The sequence below is a fragment of the Cyphomyrmex costatus genome, unplaced genomic scaffold (genome assembly GCF_001594065.2).
Source record: "Cyphomyrmex costatus isolate MS0001 unplaced genomic scaffold, Ccosl1.0 scaffold14, whole genome shotgun sequence".
NCBI classification, from domain to species: Eukaryota; Metazoa; Arthropoda; class Insecta; order Hymenoptera; family Formicidae; genus Cyphomyrmex; species Cyphomyrmex costatus.
Window position 1 is genome coordinate 1060868 of NW_017275390.1, and position 20754 is coordinate 1081621.

At 32.8% G+C, this 20754-nt stretch overlaps 1 protein-coding gene across 3 annotated transcripts; it reads left to right on the forward strand.

Moving 5' to 3' along the window:
- The first annotated feature begins 973 nt into the window (after window positions 1–973).
- On the forward strand, window positions 974–17843 carry Gfat2 (glucosamine-fructose-6-phosphate aminotransferase 2). Of its 3 annotated transcripts, XM_018551468.1 has the most exons (14): window positions 974–1303; window positions 8253–8360; window positions 8966–9055; window positions 9198–9341; window positions 9424–9590; window positions 9800–9941; window positions 13583–13603; window positions 15613–15770; window positions 15842–16081; window positions 16167–16365; window positions 16491–16735; window positions 16815–16970; window positions 17049–17177; window positions 17312–17843. In XM_018551468.1, exons 1-14 carry the CDS (start codon window positions 1297–1299, stop codon window positions 17555–17557), a joined length of 2052 nt encoding a protein of 683 aa, XP_018406970.1. In that variant the 5' UTR covers window positions 974–1296; the 3' UTR covers window positions 17558–17843. The 3 variants fall into 3 exon arrangements, with proteins under 3 accessions (XP_018406970.1, XP_018406971.1, XP_018406972.1); XM_018551469.1 differs by lacking the exon at window positions 13583–13603 and having other exon boundaries at window positions 17312–17557; XM_018551470.1 differs by lacking the exons at window positions 974–1303; window positions 8253–8360; window positions 8966–9055; ... (2 more) ...; window positions 9800–9941; window positions 13583–13603 and adding an exon at window positions 10904–10926 and having other exon boundaries at window positions 17312–17557.
- Window positions 17844–20754: the final 2911 nt, after the last annotated feature.

Genomic DNA, 20754 nt, shown 5'->3' on the forward strand with positions numbered 1-20754 from the left:
GTAATATACACCATCGAAACATGACAACATCTGAATTTGTTGCTCACTCTGAAGCGTGAAAAATGATTTGTTTATACGGATCGGCGCCCGTGCCGAGAACTTTATTCTCTTAAACATTGCTCAGAGAAATTGTCGTTCGTATGTATTTGCTATGAAAATATTCCTCGTAACATGCACTATCGAAATATGGTAATATCTGAATTTGTTGCTCATATGAGCAAAGTTTAAGAGAATAAAGTAGCGGCCGTCGCTTACGTCTCAACTGTGATTGGTCAATTCGCTTACTGATTACGTTTACGGTCTTACGTTTTTTCTATGTGCCATGGGCTTTAGGCTGGAGTCACATTGAGCGGAAATTACAGCGGAACGGGACAGTGAAACCAATCAGAACTCTACAATCACTCCGCTACTTTACTTTCTGCGATTGTGATTGGTCTCGCTGTTCCGTTCCGCTGTAGATTTCCGCTCAATGTGACTTCCAGCCTTAAGCCGTAATCACACTAGCGATTGCGCGATTGTGATCGACGATTGAGGATTATTTCTCAACCAATCAGAGCAAAGCAGTCACCGATTGCTTTGTTCCGATTGGTTGAGAAATAATCCTCAATGTGATTACGGCTTTAGGGCTTCTTTCACCAACGCCGATTGACTTAATCGACGATTAGTCCATTGGAATTGACCAATCGCGTCTGTCGTCGAAACTAAATGATAAATGCGATTGGTCAATTCCAATGGACTAATCGTCGATTAAGTTAATCGGCATTGGTGAAAGAGGCCTGCACTATACGACCTTGTGCCTGCGATCGATAAACCGGATAAACAAGCCGATCGATAAGTGCAGTGCGGCTCGGTCGCGCCACGCCGTACCGGTGAGAGCCGGCGGCGGCTCGCGGAGTCGTCGCAACCACATCGCCAAAACATTGTAATACATAAATGCACACTCGTGCGTCCAGTGCGTCTGTGCGCGCGACGTGCCGCTGACGTTGACAGCTCCGTTGCTGCTGCTGCTGGTTGCTGCTTTCACACGTGCCGTACACACCCGCGCGCGCTCGCGCGCGCGCGCGCGCGCGTACCCGACGGCCGTTCGTACGTCATAAGAACCGAGAGCACGCTGTCGAACGGCTCAGATCGTGTTCCGGAGCAGTGCGTGTCGCACGTATCGCGAATACATCCCGGCGAGAGTGACAGTCTGCCCCAACTTCTCCGGCAATTATTTACCGTCCTTCTCTCCCGTTTCTTTCCGTTCGTCTTCTGCTCGTGTCTCTACACACGTCGCCGACGGGCAACCTTGATAACATGTGCGGTAAGTACATACATACGTATAGCGAATTTTTAAGCATCGTCGTCGTCGTCATCGTCGTCGTCGCCGTCGCCGTCGCTTTCTCCTCGCCGCGCCGGCTTGACGCGGTCGATGTGCATGGCAATTCGATTTGTATTTATTTATGCGCTTGACGTTACGCACTCGTGGATCTCTCGTTAGGTCACGGCGCAAGTGCCGTTTATCGCGACAATTCGATCATCTATTCGGCAAACGACCATGTGAAATTGAGCGGCGGGATTACGCCCAGCTGCTGCGCGGAAAACTGTATCGGGACGTTGCGGCTCTTTACTTACGGCGCCGGTATGCAATTATCGAATTGTTCACAACGAGATGCTAAACAAACGGTGCTGTATGGAAGGAAAGATATTTATCTCCCCATGAAGTATTTGCGATACAGATATACAATCGCTAGTCAGTCAATTATCGTGCGATTCTATTGTTCATTTTTCATTCGCTAATTTGACAAACTTTATTACCTGCTGCGCAAAACGATAAAAGAACGTGCTGCAATAATAATAAAATTCGTCACCGTATAAATACGAGATCGAGCAAACACGTACACGTGCTGCTATAACAGAGAGAAAGCTTGTCATTGAGCTTCTAAACATCGAGCGACGTATATGTGTTCTAATTTTAGACAAAATGTCAGTTGATTATTAATGGGAGTAGTGCAAGTTGAATACGTAGTATGTATGCTACTTTAGCATAATAGAGCCATCACCTTCAATACAAACATTTTGTTATAATTCTTACGTTGAATGTGACAGCTTTTTGCGCATCCGTGTACAAAAAATGTTTAATATAATTCATTATTTTTGTAGTCGACGATACACCAGAATGTGACATCGTTAACTTTAAAGCGAACCGCTCATATAACAATTTCGATAACGTCGCCCATAAAATTAGACAATTAGACGATAACGTGATGTAATGAACGTAAATTGTTTCCTGATTGTTGCGACAGTTTCAGGCTTTGGAATAATTATACGAATCTTTACGACGCGCGGTTTATGTGATTTTTATTCGAGATTTCGGTACGGTCATTTTAGATGGTGTAACATCTTTGGATGAAGCCACGCCGCATGGTGGCGGCTCGAAAAAAATTCATTGCGGGATTATGAAAGGGTTTTGCGCAAGTCTCGCTGCGGAGAGTCATGTTTTCGATTATATTACTGATGTAATCGACGAAATTCTGTTTTTAAATTAAACTTCTTGACAAGATGAATTGCTTAACGTTTGTTGATCTTACCAGTATGATAGTAAGTATTTACTTATCAAGACGCAATTTCGATTTCTAAAATTGAATTGAAAAATCGAGTAGGTGACTTAATTAAAAAAATCTTCGAGTAACAATTAATTCCAAAAACGAATAGATAATCGAAGGCCTGAGGAACATCGGGAATGTCACGTCGGTGATGCGTTGATGTGCGTTCTCGCAGGAATGTTACGGTATGCCATACGTTTTTCCTGCGGAATGTACGAGACACTGCTTCTTCGAGCGTTGACCTATACATAGATTGCGTTTTTGGTATTTACCAGACAGCTCGACAGAGCTAAATCTCCATTCGTACGCGTACACAGTCACGATGGATTGCATGCATCCTGTTCCACTGAGATGAAGTTCTAATGAAAACGTCTGTAATAATTACGGTGCTCATTAAATCTGTTGTTATCAGTTTTCGCGAATTAAAAAGATTTCATTTTTTTTTTTAAAGAATTACTGAAGATCATTCGAATTAATGCCTATTCGGGCGATTGATTTAAAGCTTAAATTCCGAATTCAAAACGCTTGCATGATCTAAGCAGAAAATCTGCCCATTATTTTACTGTCACTGTACAAATTTACAGACGAAAAGTCGACTTTGATGAAAGAGTGATTTATGTTCCCGCATATACAACTGTATTCGTGTATGGCTTTTTGGTGATATGTAATTTTTGATCTGATACGAAGCGATATCGACGACGCTCGATTCAATCGAGTGAAAGTCTCTTTTTCGAGGTGTATGCGAACCTGAGCGAACCTGAGGCGAGAGGGTGCAGCAGCATAGCACAGGACAGTTATATATGACATTTAGACGCGACAGAGATATCCACCTTCGGCTCCTTTCTCCCCGATCGTCCCCGCCACTTCGTATTGCTTCTCGAGATTCGATTGCTATGAATAAATTCATTTACGAAATATTCGAGCGGAAATTATCTGAAGTATTAGAACGTGTAGATTATTATTAGACGACGTTTAAATTATTATTACAACGCATGCCGTAAATACTCGATTTTTCATCGTTTCAGTGTCATATTCTATATACTTTATTCTAATTATGTATATAGAATGAGATATCCTTTACTATAAATATACAATCTTATATAAATGTATCTTTATATAATAATTATGTAATTTGTATATATATAAGTATATTTATTATATTTAATATTATATAAACGTGCAAACTTTAAATTGCTCGTCAGTATCAAAAGATAATTAAATAAGTAAAAGAAGTGAACTGTGCTTCAATAGGGGTATCCGTATATGAAGAAAAAAAAAAAGTAAAGGAGCAGCGTGCGTGTTAGCTGCTCGTTAATTAACTTCGCTATGATTGCCGTGAGGCATTCATACGAATATCGTGGTCAGTAGGTCGGAAGGCCAAGTTCTTCGTCTAGATAATACTATCGCGATTATCCATCAACTGTCTGGTCGTTTAACTGCAGTCTCGTTCATGCATGTCGGTTGCATCTCAATTGCCTTTGCGTCACAATAAAGTTTTAACATTTTTCACGTTAGACAAAAGCGGTCTCACTGTCGGCGAGTGTCCTCGAAGAATAGTTGAACATTTTTTTATGTCATGTCCATTTTTCGTCATGCCATCCAAAATAAGACCGAATTTATGCCTTCGAATTTTTTGCTTGAGTTATATCTCGATTATTTGTTTAAAATAAAACAGGACAACATAATAGTTTTTATTGCGCTTAAAAAGTATTGCGATGACACAGTTTTGAAAATGCACTTTTACTGTTTTTCTAACCACGATGCGATATAGCGAATTGTAATTATATATGACCATGATCGCGTAAAAAAAATGCAAGTTGTTAACAATATGATATAGAAGGGATATACCAACAAGGGAATTACTCAAAAGGAATACTGTCCAAAGGGGAGGAGGCTACATTCTTTCTCATAAAATTATCTCGATGTGGTTAATCTTGTAGCATGACAATGATATATGATGTTACTTCGATAAAACACAATGATAAAAATTTTCAAATATCGCCCCTTTGACTTTCAGATACCTACATCCGGTAATTCTGATTTATTGCCGCGTTGCTTGATAAGAGCTTTTTTATCGCTAGATTGTTTATCATTCGATAATCCGATCGCTCTTATAGTTGATTTCCGTGAATTTATATAAAAGGAAGAGAAATTGTTATAATAAACGCACACTCTTGCGATTCTTTCTATCGCTCCGGATATTCATATCAATCACCGTTGAAAAACTCTCTTATCGTTCAGTACGATTAAAGTACCTCTTCAAGTCTTACTAAAGTTGATCTTATAGTATTTTTTAGAAATTTAAAATGAGTTGCATGATTAATCGATACAGAATTTCTCCTCTATTTCATAATGACATAAAGTTTGGCAGCAGGATGTGAGTAATAAATATTTTTCAGGGAATAATATGTAGATATTTAACGTAGATATTTTGCTTTTGTTACTTAGTTTTGCGAGACAAAAAATGTTTTAATTTTTATCACTAAGATAATAGAATTGTAAAAGAATAATACTCGATAAGCTCTAAATATAGATGTTACTACTTTTATTGTTATCTTACTCTTTTACGATTATTATACACGATTATAATACATATCGATGTTTATTCGCGCACTTATAGTATAGTGACGTATTTTTAGTATTGATGACGCTAATGTTATACCTTCTTGAATTGATAGTTCTGTTTCCGAATCAATTACCTTCTTAAAAGATTACGATTCTTTAATGACTAAACGGATGTAATTATAAATATTTGATTATTAATCAAATATTTATAATTGCATCCTGCTGTCAATATCACATTCAGATAAATCGTGCTTATATCTATGGGGAAAGAGAGTAACAAAAATAGTCAGAAAACTTGCGGAGTGAAATCAATTGAAATAAAAGTAGGATCATTAGGTAGGCATCTAAAATGAATATTAATTCATTCTCATGTAAAAATCCATGTTCAAATATTGCATTTCGTTTGCAGTCATTCTCAGTCGTGAATCAATAATCTTACTTAGGAATGGAGGAAGTTTTACGTTCTTTATATATGAAATTATTAATTTTTGAAAATATGCAAATATAAAATTTATTGCGCGCGAGAGAAGTTTAAATTAATTAAAAATTATTTAATTAAAAAGTTTAAATTATTCAAATTTTTTAAAAATTTAATATATTATATTATAAATGATGTATTTTACGATAAATATTGTATGTTTAATTGGAATAACATAAATGAATCAAAATATGTTTTTTTTTTATTTGTACTTTATTGTGTCCGATTGCATTCGAAATGTATGTAATTTCATCTGCTTTGCATTGAAAAGTTATGCATTGTTATAGATAGTACATTGACGATGCTATCGGATATCTATCTGTGTATATTGAAACGATAGCAAAGTAGTTTCTTATGTTAGAAAGAATAACCCAAATCAATTGTTCTGGTCATATTGCACACCACTAGTGTTCGATCTATACATATAATAAACGCTAAATTATTGATTAATAAGGTTTGTGAGAAACTTCAACTTTCCGACTAGTTTTGCTAAATATTGTATTGTTATTATTATTTAATTAAGATTGATTAGAATGGCAATTTACTTTAAGTTTTAATTTCTAATTCGTACACGAAAACCTCTGGTTTAACGTAAACAGAGATTTTATTTAAGACAAGGGTAATATAACTGTCAAGCAATAAGATCACCAAGAAGATGACTATAAAAGAAATCAATGAAATCTCCAGATTAATTATGGGAATCCTATTCGACACAATTTATTAACTATAACTATTGATAATGATCACATTTAAATGATCGAAACGTTCGGTTTGTTAGAATTATTTTCTTAATAAAAATTGCAAGACAGCAATATAGAGCTTGCGCAGCTCTAGTAGCCCTAAATAACTAATTGTAAGTTGAATTTGGTTCATATAGATAGAGCCTGATTGTAAAAATTCAATTTGTCAGATTTCTATTTTTATTCAGAATTCGACCATGTATATATAAAGACACGGTTCGCGATAACGTAACGATAACCGTGATGTGTCTGAATTTCTCGTTTAGCCTCGCGCACATAAACTTTCCCTTTCACCGGCGTGCGTGTGTCTTGAATTACCTGTTCTCTCTCGTCATTAGGCCAAACCAGGATCTCCGGCCTTCCCTCGCAAACGTTCACGGGCGTCAGCTTTTTGCATTTTTATAACGTCCCCATCGTTCGGAGCACCCTTGATGTTTAACGTTTTTTTTTAACATTAAATTTAATTTTTTTTATCTTAATATAAATTGTATATCAATTTCATATTTTAAGAAACAATGTCATACTTGTATGTTATATTTATTTCATTTGCTTACACTAAGAAAATGTTCTGGTACCAATTAGGAGCACAAACAAAAACAAATTCTGATCATATGATTCGTAATTGAATTTTTGATTCTGATTGTCTTGACTAGAATATGTTTGATAGATTTAACTATAAGTTTAACTACAAATCTGATTTGTGTATCTTTCTGATTGAACATTTATCAGAATTCTAATTAACGTAATGAAATTTTTTTTAGTGTGTAATATTAATCTTTTTGAAAAATTTCTTGTTTAATATTATTATTTCGATTGTAATATTAATACATTAATACACCAAGAATGTAATTTAGGAAAATTTTTTTTAATATAAAAAATAAATAAGATTGTCTTTTGAAATTAGAAAAAAAAGGAAACTAGGTAGGTTTAGCACTCCTTAAGTGGGCTATATGGCTTCTGTTTTTGCGTATCCAGTCTCTTTACAAGTCAGCATGTTAATAAAAAAAATAAAATGAAAGGTTTTACCGTGATATTTCTTCATGATCTTTTTGCGTTCTCGGATAAATCCAATTTTTCCGCATTCTCTCGCGAATACGACCTTCGAGATCAAGAGGCGGTGCAGAAGTCAATAAAATTAAAAGATCACCTGTTGTTTGATTTTCTTTCGCCGATCGCGTGTAGTTTAGAGAAAAGCCACATAAACGAATTTATTGTATTTTAAAATAGTTTCTGAAAAAATAAATAAAGAAAGAAATATTAAATCGCAAAGCTATTCATATTAGACGACGGTCTATTTTTTAATTTCACTGATCAGCACTTCTCAATCCCAAGGACGTACGAAAGATTGTGGGAAGAGAAATTCGATTATTTGAAAAAAGAAAAAGCAACAAATATATAGATTAAATAATAAAAAATGTATGTGTGATATATATTAATCAATAGATCAAAGTTAAATGTATCAAGTAGATGCATGTATTTATTTTTTGTCGAAGCTATCGAACCGTGCAAGGAAAAATTACACAATAATACAATATGCTCTGCGCGCGCGCGCGAGAGAGAGAGAGAGATAGCGATAGTTAAACTAAAAAAAAAAAAACAAATTATAGATTTTAAGAAAAATTTTATCACATAAATATTATTAATTATATCCAATTATACTATAACTATGTATAAACGCCCAATTTTATGATCGTCCAGTACGTTAGACAGTAGACACACACGAAAATTATTGATTAATAACGAAGGCTTCACATAGCAATAACGGAAGATGGACTTTAACATTGCTTATTATCAAGGATATCTTCCAATAATAATTTAATATAGTTCTATTTTTCTACCGAGATGATCTCTACCTAAGTAGTAATTATATTTTTAAATTCCCAGGAATCTTTGCTTATCTAAATTACTTGACGCCGAAGAGCAGAAAGGAGATCTTGGAACTGTTGGTTGTTGGCCTAAAGAGATTAGAATATCGCGGATATGATTCTGCAGGTAAGTTAATATATCTAATCTTGAAACCTCTTTCGCAAAGCATATCATCTTTGCATTCTCGAAAGCTTAAGTATTTCACAATCAAAAAACGGAGAGAAAAATAAAGCAGCAATGAAAACTATTCACTGTGATAGACTTATAGAATGTCTGTATCTTATAGAAAAATACAAGATGTTTATGAAAAGTAACAAAATTCATGAAACATTTGTCGTATTTAAAAAATGATTTTATTCACAGTCTTATATATTATACATCATACGGTTTTATATACATATTATGAAAAAAGTGTTCAACCTATGTAATATTCTTGTAGCTTTATCTTTTTTAGAACATATAAGTAAATGATTAAAATTTAAATATTGTGTAAATTCCTTGAATATCATACCGTGGTAAAAGGATAATTCTTTGCAATCTAATTGTAAGTTTGATTTCATCTGCATTTAATTCAGCTACTCTATTTCTTTCCATTCGTTTCTCACTTTGATTCGTGATTCGATGATTCGAAGAAGAAGAGAAAGGAAGAGAGCTTTCCGGCGAATAAATGAAAAGGGCGACACATGTCGTATCGGTTCATCGGAATTCCTTCTTCTGGTGTCCTTTTGCAGGCGTTGCCCTCGACAGTGCGGATGGCAAGGACATCGCGATTATTAAGAAGCAAGGAAAGGTCAAGGCTCTCGAGGAGGAAATATTTTGTCGTGAGTGTCAGCTCAAGTTGTCAGACTTGACCATGGTGGTGCATTTCTTGTGCGTCGCACGATCGCTTTTGTCGTTGTCGCGCGCAAGATGAAATACAGTCTTTCGTCGTAAAATCAATGATGTTATATTCGCATTTCGCAGGTACCAATCTTGACTTTGAATCGGAAACTCAATACCACGTCGGCATTGCTCACACGCGATGGGCAACTCATGGTGTTCCATCGGAAGTAAATGCCCATCCTCAGCGCTCTGACAGCGAGCACGCCTTCGTCGTTGTTCATAATGGTAATACGTCTAATATATACCGTATGCATCTCGTTTCGAAATTTTTCTCTCGCTTCTTCACATACCATCGTCTTGAATACAGGTATTGTTACGAACTACAAGGAAGTCAAAACTTTGCTGCAACAGAGAGGATACGTGTTCGAAAGTGATACCGATACTGAAGTTATTGCCAAATTGATCCACCATCTCTGGGTACAGCATCCTGCGTATTCGTTCCGTGAACTTGTCGAGCAGGTTGTTCAGCAATTGGTAAGAATTATTGATAGCAAGGACGAGATAAGAGTTCCTTTTTTCATAGAAAAATAGAATACATTTCGTTAAATCTAAAAAAAAAGTGTAAACTATTCTATAATTATCATACAATGTTTTATTAAAATATTATAAAATAATAGTTTCAATTTTTAATGTTAGTGTCAAATAATCCGGGGTAAGATAATAATTGAAAATTGTTATTTTAGGAAGGAGCTTTCGCACTATGTTTTAAAAGCAAGTATTTCCCAGGCGAGTGTGTAGCTACGAGGCGAGGATCACCGCTTCTCGTTGGTATCAAAACAAAAACGAGACTGGCTACCGATCATGTGCCTATTCTCTATGGAAAAGGTAAGCTTTTAAATATCGTGAATCGATCCAATTTCAATCTACACCACGAGAAATATGAAGAGAATATTCCTGAACACTATCAAGCGTATCGAAAGCGTAATTATCGATCCAAATATCCTCTGGTGTTTATTAATATAATTGTAACGTCTCGAGAGGCAAAAAAAACAATTAGGTACGTTTGTCCCTGCGTGATAATTAGTCGGCAAAAGAAAACGCATGAAGGCGTTTGCATTTTATTGCTCTAGGATCTCTCTTATTTAGCCGATCTACTTACAATGTCGATCTAGTGTCGACACAATTTTACATTCGAGAGAAAGGCGACTAATAAATACTTAATAACTGACAACTAACTAAGCATGCGCTTTGTTCATTAATTCAAACTACAAGACATTCAATATGGAAATAAACATGCGATTAAACTATCTGGCTTCATTATTTATGTTATCATATACTCACACATTTACACACACATACATTTTGTACTCTGATATTATATCGCATACTGCAACTGATCGAAAGTATTATTGAATATTATATCAACGATAATTTTTTGCGCGATGTTCATTGATACAACGTTTATCAGAAAGACATCGCTGTTTGCGCTTATATATCATAAAGTTATCACATCTTATTTTTCAATATTCACAAGTTAATCTTTATCTTATTAAATTATTAAATATATAGTAATATAGATGTAATTATAAACAGAAATTATGTAATATTTATTTTTATGCTTGCAGTATCTTTTTTGCGATTTTTTTGTTATTTTGTTCATCGATATCGTAATTGTCCGAGTAGATGCGAGATTGTGTTAATTTAAATATCTCCTTTCTAGACTTCGGCAAGTTGCATTGCACGTAAGCTCTCTTTTCATACAAGTTTAATATGGATTATTATATAAGTGTTTCTTTTGCATGAACATCTTCCGGTTATGTTCTACAACTTTTCACGCCGTCAGACGATCTTCAATGCGCAATAAACAAAGGTATATAATCTATTATACTAAACTTATCTCAATTTCTGTCCTCGGCATTGGATCTCCCATTATAACGAGAGGATAGAAAACGATTGTATATTGCGATATGTAATCGAAATTTTTCTGGTCGATACATTTATATTGATCCATTCGATTATCATTATGATTACTGTTAAACATGTGTTATTTTATCGCTTTAGCAAGATCCAGTGATAGAGGAAATGCCTACATTGATATTTCTTACGGTTCTCATCAAACTGTTTTTCATGAAAATTTATTGCTAACACTTATCGATCTCAATTCGTATTCGAGGTTGCGTCTTTGGTCTTTTATCACAGGCTGTTATCCAACGTTTCGCTTTAACACAGTAACACACGCTCTCATTCACTCGCTAATTGGCATATTTCTATTCTTGTTTCAAATGAATCAATTTTGTAACACACAGATCGACTCGTTTACGAGACAAGACTTTTATAATTTTTTTTTACAAGTCCACGAACATCGTGATAATAGATACTTATTTTTTTCAGACAGCTTTGTAGGAGCGCAAATTTTGATATTAAAAATATGATACGATATACACATCTTTTTAAAATTAGTAGATAGAAATAAATGAATTTCAACAGTTGCGGCGAAATATATACATGGAAGATTACAGCATTATTACTTATCGACCTTATCGTAATAGAATGCGACAAATTCTCACCTAATTGTTAAATATAAAATTCTAAGAGATTAATTATCGGATAATATTCTTTGATAAAAGCATTAGCCTTTAAAATGGTAAATAAAAAATAATTTATATTCACTAGTGGCTTTTAAACGATCCATATGTGTTGTCACGATAACATGCTTTTCGGAGAATTTTGCAAAAAATGTATAATATATGAAGAAAATTAGAAATAAATAATTCAGCTACAAGGACTATTTTTGTCAATAACAATATAATCATTAAAAAGGGGCATGTAAGAGTGAATTCTTTTTAATATAATAAGACGTTATAAAAACGATTCATATTAAAAACTGAAGAAAATATAATTGGATGTATAATTTAAAATTAGATATATTAACTGAAGGAAATATAATTAAGGTATATAATTTGAAGAAAATTAAATGTTATATGTTTCGACTATCAGATTGAGTCTTCTTTGGACAATTCATTGGATTCGCAGTAATGTATCTGAGTTGTTGAAGCGCAGTCTATGGATTACTATTGTGTTGTATGTAATCTGGTGAGTGTCTCTGATGTAGTCTTGTGAAGAACCCGAAACTGTTTGCAAACGATTGGAAGATCGAATGTAGGTAATTTCTCGGTGTTCTAATAAAGAATAATTATCATGTATAGTAAAACAATTATATAAACAAGCAATATCGTCATTCTGATAAAAAAAACTTATCAGTAAATCCATGTTGTGTAACAAAAATGTAAATTGTTCGTCAAAATAGTTTATTTTTACAAATATTTTCTATCTTACGACATCATCTACAAACATTAACAATTTTAGACAAACAACCTTTGTCTATATAACTAATAGAAAACGCTTAATTTCAGAAGTGCTAAACATTAAAAAACAGACAGTATAATTTAGAACAGACAGCTTAATTTACAAACTGACACACAAGGTCTCCACAAAGCTTATATATTGATAATAAACAATTATTTGACTTTGCAGTAGCAAATATAATCTACCATTTTCTTTCAGTCAGTATCGATTCGCCGACAATTACACACATATAATTTACCGTTTGACATAAAATTTAACCAAACAGATTTAATTTATTTACAATTGTATTTTTGAAATATAACTATTTTAACGAACAATTTATATTTTTGTTACACAACATAAACTTGTTGGTGAGTTTTTTTTATCGGAATGACGATTTTGCTTGCTTATATTTTTTTACTATATAATTATTCTTTACTAGAACATCAAGAAATTATCTACATTCAATCTTCCAATCGTTTTGGGTTTTTCATGAGACACTCATCAGACCACATACAACGTAATTTTATATAGACTTTGCGCTTCAACAACTCCAGATTACTGCGAATCCAACGAATTGTTCGAAGAAGGCTCAATCTGATAGCCGAAATATGTAACATTTAATCTTTTTCAAATTATATATCTTAATTATATTTCCTTCAGTTTTTAATATCTAATTTCAAAAATTGTATATTTAATTATATTTTCTTCAGTCTTTAATGTGAATCGTTTTTATAACGCCTTATTATTAACAAGAATTGACTCTTACATTTTCCTTTTTATTGTTTATACATGTTGTATATGAAGAAAATTAAGAATTTTATATATAACAAGATACCATTAACAAACAAGAAATAAATTTTTGTATTTCTAAAATAATTTTTGAGCTATGAAATAGAATAATTAATTTAAAATAATTTTCTTTTTAAAATATAATCTTTAACAATAAATATTAGAAGAAATTAATAAAAAATAATATTTTATCCAAAAAATTAACGTATTATTTTCGAAATTAATGCTCGTCACGTGCTTGATGCTCGCTCTTTGTGCCGCACACAGCGCTCGTTCGTTTCATTGAGTTTATGTTTGCCATTATGTCAATCATTATGCTGTTATGTTGTGCGCTAATCGTTTTTGTTTTCTTTTTCGTTTTCCTCCTTCCCGTGTCCCAATCTGTGCAGAAGGTGAAGCACCGTCTCAAGGTAATACTTTACGTCAAGTTTAAGCTTCTCTCCTCTTGCTATCTATGCTCAATTAACTGTTTCGGTGAATTGATTTACTGATTACGTAAATAAATGTATGTAATTAGTCCTTTTTAACTACAAGCGCTTGGCCATCTTTCCGACTTTTACGGATATAGACGATGGATGGATGGATAATGGACGCGTGATACTGCGCTCGCTTGCCGTACGTATACTATAATTTTCCTATTGTGTATAATTTGCGAATTACTTCCCGCTTTTCATCTGTAACAAGTTCTGCCTATCCGAAGTTTGATGTAGAGGAAGATATATTGTAACATACTTTTAAGATACTATGTATATTTAATTTCTTCTCACTATTATAAATAATTGTCGCTATACTGTGCCTATTTCATAAGTGTTGCTGATTTTATGCCTTGATCATCGTTATCAATCACATCATAGCGTTATATTTCTGTCCAATTTGTTATCACGGTGGTATCATTCTCATTATTTCGCAGCGAGCTATATTGTATTATAACATATATTTGGGTATTGTTAATATTTTAAAATTGTGAAATACGAACATCTAAATTGTACGAATTACTAATTTTGCTGTTTATGTTCATCATGTGTATATATACTCGTTAAATGTATTATATGATATCACATGTTGTACAAATCTGGTGTTGGGCTTGTGGAAGAAAACGAGTACATAATTTGATACTCTTATTTTCTCACATTGTACAATTAGATCGATTTATGATGTATGAAAACGAGAACCAAAATTTTTGCTTGTTTTATATGTTAAAGTAAATTTGATTTTTTTTTATTACCAAAAACTTTTTTGTTATCTCATATTAGTAATTATGTATATAATTAATTTAATGTGTATAGTTACGCATTTTTAGCGAAGTTCTTATAGCAGTTGATCAGATTTAGGGCTAGGAATTCATGAACTCATAACTTATAGCTGTTAATTTATAAATAAAAAAAGAAAGTGACATCTTATTATAAGTTATACTAATGTACGAAAAAACTAATTTATTCTGATAAAATGCAAAAAAAAAGGAGGAAAGTTACATTGTTTCTCGTTTCTGGTATCATAATTCAATGTAAGTGCAATGAGAAGATGGAAGCTGTAACATAAATTTAGCACAACTATAACAGTAATTGAGGAAAATTACTAATTAACTATTTTTAATTATCTCTCTCTTAAATATTTTAGATATCAACTTTGATTTTTTTATCACTAACACTGGTGCAAAATGAACAATTACTACTCTAAATATGATATATTTAATGTTTAAATTTTTATGTATACTGTATAAAAAAACATATCTTGAAAAAATATCTTTAGTTTAATAAAAAAAAAAAGGTTTTTTAAGAGCCAAGCAACTGGATGTTTTTGTGCGATTGTGTAATTACATACTTAGTCATCAAAATTTATTTAAACGTTATACGTTTTGACCCGAATTGAGTTCTTCTCAATAGAATTCTAAAATTACATTCGTAAATTACATCGGATTCAGCGTATCAATATCATACTGATTCTCCGACACACAATTTACGGCAGAAGAACAATATACAATTTATGTAATTTTCGAATGTAATTTTAGAATTTTATTGAGAAGGAGCCCAATTCGAGTCGAAACGTATAGTTAAATTAAATAAATTCTAAAATGATTATGTAATATTTAAAGACATCCAGTTACTTGCCATTTAAAGGCTTTTTTGTTTAATTTAAGATTTATTTCGCGAGAGTCTATTTATTTATTATTAAATATCTTCAGTTTTTTGTATTGCATATACTAATAGTTTTTTATCAAGCTTCATTAGTATATTTTTGTTTTATTCTTATTATTTTGAAAAATAAAATGGAAAGTTCTATGCAGATCTCAGAAATTTCATTCCGTTGTACAATATAATATTCTTTTTAATAGTGCACTGTAAGATCAAGAGAAGTGTTGCAAAAAAGATATTCTTTAAATATCTTCGTAAAATAAAACAAGGACTCAATTTTTGCGCAGATCATCGTCCGCATGGCAGAAATCCAGAACTCCCGGTCATGCCGCGTAGCGAGAGCACGTCCGAGTTTCAACCTCTTGAGGATAAAGAAGTCGAATATTTCTTCGCTTCCGATGCGAGCGCTATAATTGAGCATACGAATCGCGTGATATTCTTAGAGGTGCGATTTGACATGTTACATCGAATTTTAGGCAAGATCGCAAAGTGTTATCTTATGCGTCATGTCGATAGGATGACGATGTGGCGGCCGTTAAAGAAGGCGCGTTGAGTATTCATCGTCTTCGTCGTTGTATGGATGATCCTCATGCTCGTGAGATCACGACACTGAAGATGGAGATTCAGCAAATCATGAAGGGCAATTACGATTACTTCATGCAGAAGGAAATTTTCGAGCAACCTGAGTCGGTGGTGAATACTATGAGAGGACGTTTGAATTTTCAAGACAACTCGGTCACCTTAGGTGGAATTAAAGTATCGTCTTATTAACGATCTTTCACTAGTATTTCGGGGGAAAAAAGTCTGGATTAAAAAGAATACTTTTTTTTTTTTCACACAGGATTACATTCCTGAGATCAAAAGATGCAGACGTCTTATGCTAATTGGTTGCGGTACGAGCTATCACTCTGCCATAGCTACGCGACAGCTTCTTGAGGAACTGACAGAATTGCCAGTGATGGTTGAGCTCGCATCCGATTTTTTGGATCGCAATACTCCAGTCTTTAGAGACGACGTTTGCTTCTTCATTTCTCAATCAGGTAAAACAGAAGTATATAATGCACAAATAACAAGTAAATAAGAAAATTTAAGTTTGACAAATAATATCGTTTTAACGTGAAAAAATTACGCATGAACACAAAATGGAGTTATCTCGTAATTATAGGCGAGACTGCTGACACGTTAATGGCACTACGTTATTGTAAAAGTCGCGGAGCTCTTATCGTGGGTATAACTAATACAGTCGGTAGTAGTATCTGTCGTGAATCTCATTGTGGAGTGCATATCAACGCTGGTCCTGAAATCGGTGTAGCAAGTACTAAAGCTTACACCTCGCAATTTATCTCTCTCGTAATGTTTGCACTGGTAATGAGCGAAGACAGAATCTCTCTTCGTGCAAGACGCTTACAGGTACATTCACATCCGGAGTATTATACTTTTTATTCTTAATAATGTGTGATTAAATCTTACGCATATGTTTGTTGCACAGATTATCGAAGGATTGAAAAATCTCGATAATCTTATTCGCGAAGTACTGAAGCTCGATGATAAAGTTAAGGAGCTAGCGAAATCTTTGTTTCAACACAAGTCTCTATTGATTATGGGTCGCGGATACAATTTCGCTACGTGCATGGAAGGTGCACTCGTAAGTAGACGATAAGAAGCGATAATAAAAATTTCTTTGCCGTTAACGTTATTATGAATAATTCTTACATATTTACAGAAAGTAAAAGAATTGACATACATGCACAGCGAAGGAATTATGGCCGGTGAATTAAAGCACGGCCCGTTAGCTCTCGTTGACGATTCCATGCCGGTAATTATGATTGTAATGAGAGACCCAGTATATGTGGTGAGTTTAATTGAACAAGTTTTTAATATCCAAGCTGCCCTCAAGAATGTTTATGCTTTATTATAGGCGAGGAATTTAAGAGAGATATAGAAACGTGTGGCATATGTGTCTCAATTTGATAATTTATTTTATAGAAATGCATGAATGCACTTCAACAAGTTACTGCGCGGGACGGTAAACCCATTGTTATCTGCGAGGAAGGGGATGAGGAAACAAAGGCTTTTGCCGATAGAGCTCTCGAGATACCTAAAACCGTCGATTGCCTGCAAGGGATTCTCACCGTCATTCCCATGCAGTTATTGTCTTTCCACATAGCGGTTTTGCGTGGCTGTAACGTCGATTGTCCGAGAAACTTGGCAAAATCAGTCACGGTTGAGTAAAAATCGAATAGATTGTTCTATGCAATTTTCTGGGATTATACAAATTCGCCAACGTACGTGGTTGTTACAAAATTTTCGTAAACTATGCGAAAGTCACGGATATATATATTGAAGATAGGTAATTATAAATCGGATAGTTAATAATTGAATAAAACACCCACGCGCGCAATCGACGTCAGAAGAGAGTACGTTACAATCTTTTAAATCTTATTAAATTCGTTTAACTCTCGTGTTGCTTATCCGCGATTCAAATTTATATGATGTCTGATAATTTATTTTATCAAAAAGGAAGATTATATAAAAAAAAAATAATAACTAGATGTATGTCAATTCCTTTTTCAGAGATGTTGAATCGTTTAAAGATTTGCTCATGTCTTTCATGATAAATATTACATAATTATATTGCGTAATATTGATTAATGCAAACATTTCTCTTTTAAAAGAGTGAGAAGAAATCTTAATATATATGATTTCAATGCATTTAATATTCATATTTTAACTTGCGTAATATACAGTTTAGTTTTTAAATATAATTATCGATTAATTAATGCTTTCTATTAGATAGGATATAATGCGATACAGTGTGTAATTTTTTTGTCGATCGAGTTAAATTATGATAGAAATTTAAAATTATGATAGAAATTTTCGAACTCGATAATGATTATAATGAATAATATACGCGACATAAAAATCGTGTGTATAAAGTACTTATTCGTGTACGCGATATAAGTACCACAAGATATATCCAAACGGATTTTTACTACATACAAGACAGATAACTTTTCCGTTTTTACATAAAAATTTACAAATTCGAGACGATATAGGGATTATTATCTCTCGTTTAATCTTTGAACGGCAAATATTGTATTATACACAAATATGCAATAGCAGATTTTTAGAACATGTACCATTTTGATAAATCTCTATGTTATCTTTGTAAACTTATCAAAAAATATATAATTACTACTTGATTTATATACAACAAATTTTTTCTTTTAAACCATGCTTTCATACTCTTCGATCTTATCTTAATTCAAGATATTGTAGGTAAGACACATTGTAAACATATAATAAGTAATTGCTTATTAAAGCGAAATATTGTCGTTATGATCAAAAGTTATATAAGGTATTTTTTTTTTTTTTTTTTTAGAAAAAAGGGGGAGGAGCAGAGAGAGAAAGAATAAAAAAAATTAGCATAGAATTTTTATGAGCAATTATTTCCATTTTAGAGAATACAACATTTTAATTTAAACTTGTTACATTCGGACAAGTATTTAAAATAATTATAAAGCTACGAGATAGAGTACAGTAGAAAATAGACAAAACGTACAGCAAAATTATTATTCTTATAATAAAAATTTAATGTACAATACTATCATCCTTCTATCTTTCTTTTCGAAATTAGGACAAGACTAAATAAAGTAATGCAGAAGGCATCTCAGGGGTACTTAATAAAATTTACATTTGCAACGTAGATTATTAAAACTGAGAAAGAAATGATTTACCTTTCAAAATTATTCGCAAATTTAAGATTCTCATTAACATCTAATCACTAAATATTCCTATGAAAATGTTTATTAGCATCAAAAATTATTAAATTGCTTGTTAATTAAGTAAATAATATTATTACTCTGATTCTTTTCATAATTACGTTTCGAAAAGATCGAAAAAGATTTCGGCGCGCAGTTTACAGAATCAGATACGTATACAAATTTATACAGATTTCGCATACAAATATTTAAGCATTAAATATTTCGCTTTGATCGAATATAGGAATTCACTTATTTAATTAAACTTCTTTTCATATCAGTTTAAACGTGTGCCACGGTGACGAGCGAGGCAGAGCAAAGTAACGCCAAAGAAGTGTTGTGTACATTAATCGAATAAATTCTCATTCGATTACGAATAACAAATAATTTTTATTTGTTGATTGAACGATTTATTATTTGGATAAAACATAATTATTCGTCATTTTTTATTTGAAAATACAATTAAAAGAAATAAATTAAATTTTTGTATAAAGAGATTACTACATATATAGAAGTTCACTACCTTCGTCAATTTATAATTTATCCGTTAGCACAATCCACTTATTCTCATAGGCTTACTAAAAACCGTAAACATGATACATGTATGTATACTTCGTATTTCCTCCTGCAGCCTACATAGTTTATATTATTTGTTAGTATCGAATTCTCACGTTCAGGAGTGCTGAATATTAGAAATACGAAATATAAATCGGCGTAATATGCGTATATTTGTATTAATCGGGTTAAAACAAAGAAGGTTTTTGCTTAGATTTAGAGGTACTAATTCTTATCTATTATTTTATTCATTGGTCATATTTGCTTGTACTCTCATTTTTATCTTTATTTTCGAACTCTTCATTATCTAGAAGATCCAGACTTTGAGCTTTCTTGCTTAGAGAAATATCCACACACAACAATAAAAAAAGTTTTTTTTAAATTCAATACATTAATTCCTTCTTCGGCTCCAGTGGAGAGATTATTTTCTTTTGCTACTATGATAAATACAGCTAAATTCCATCGATTATCTGATAATATGTTTTGAGTATGTTAATTGATTCATATAATGTAAAAGTAATTTACAAACAAAATCGTATTCTTTTTGGAAATTATGTACTTTTTGTTATTTTTTTTTTACTTATTTACACAAATAGAATTAGGAAAAATTTCAAGTTCCAATCGCTGAGAATGATTAATAATTATAACGTGGTCAAACAGGATGCTCTTTAATTCTCGCAATTGATTACTTCTTTCTTTTTTTATTCGTCAGACTTTCGAAAATAAAAAATAACAAATAACGAATCAATTATTCTCCTAATACGAATAACGAATAATTAAATTATTTATGGCTCTTTAATTCTCGCAATTGATTACTTCTTTCTTTTTTTATTCGTCATACTTTCGAATAAAAAATAACAAATAACGAATCAATTATTCTCCTAGTACGAATAACGAATAATCGAATTATTTATTATTCGCAAATATATAATGTGTGAATAAATTAATTTTATTCATTATTTTTATTCTTTATTTAGAATAAATTTTGCCCAACACTGCGCCAAAGTCAGGCACAGTCGCTCAGGCCGAACGCGCCAGTAGTAAATCTCGTGTTTACGCCCGACATGCGGCGCGGCGCGGCGCTGCGCGCGCAGGCACTTTGTATATCGACGA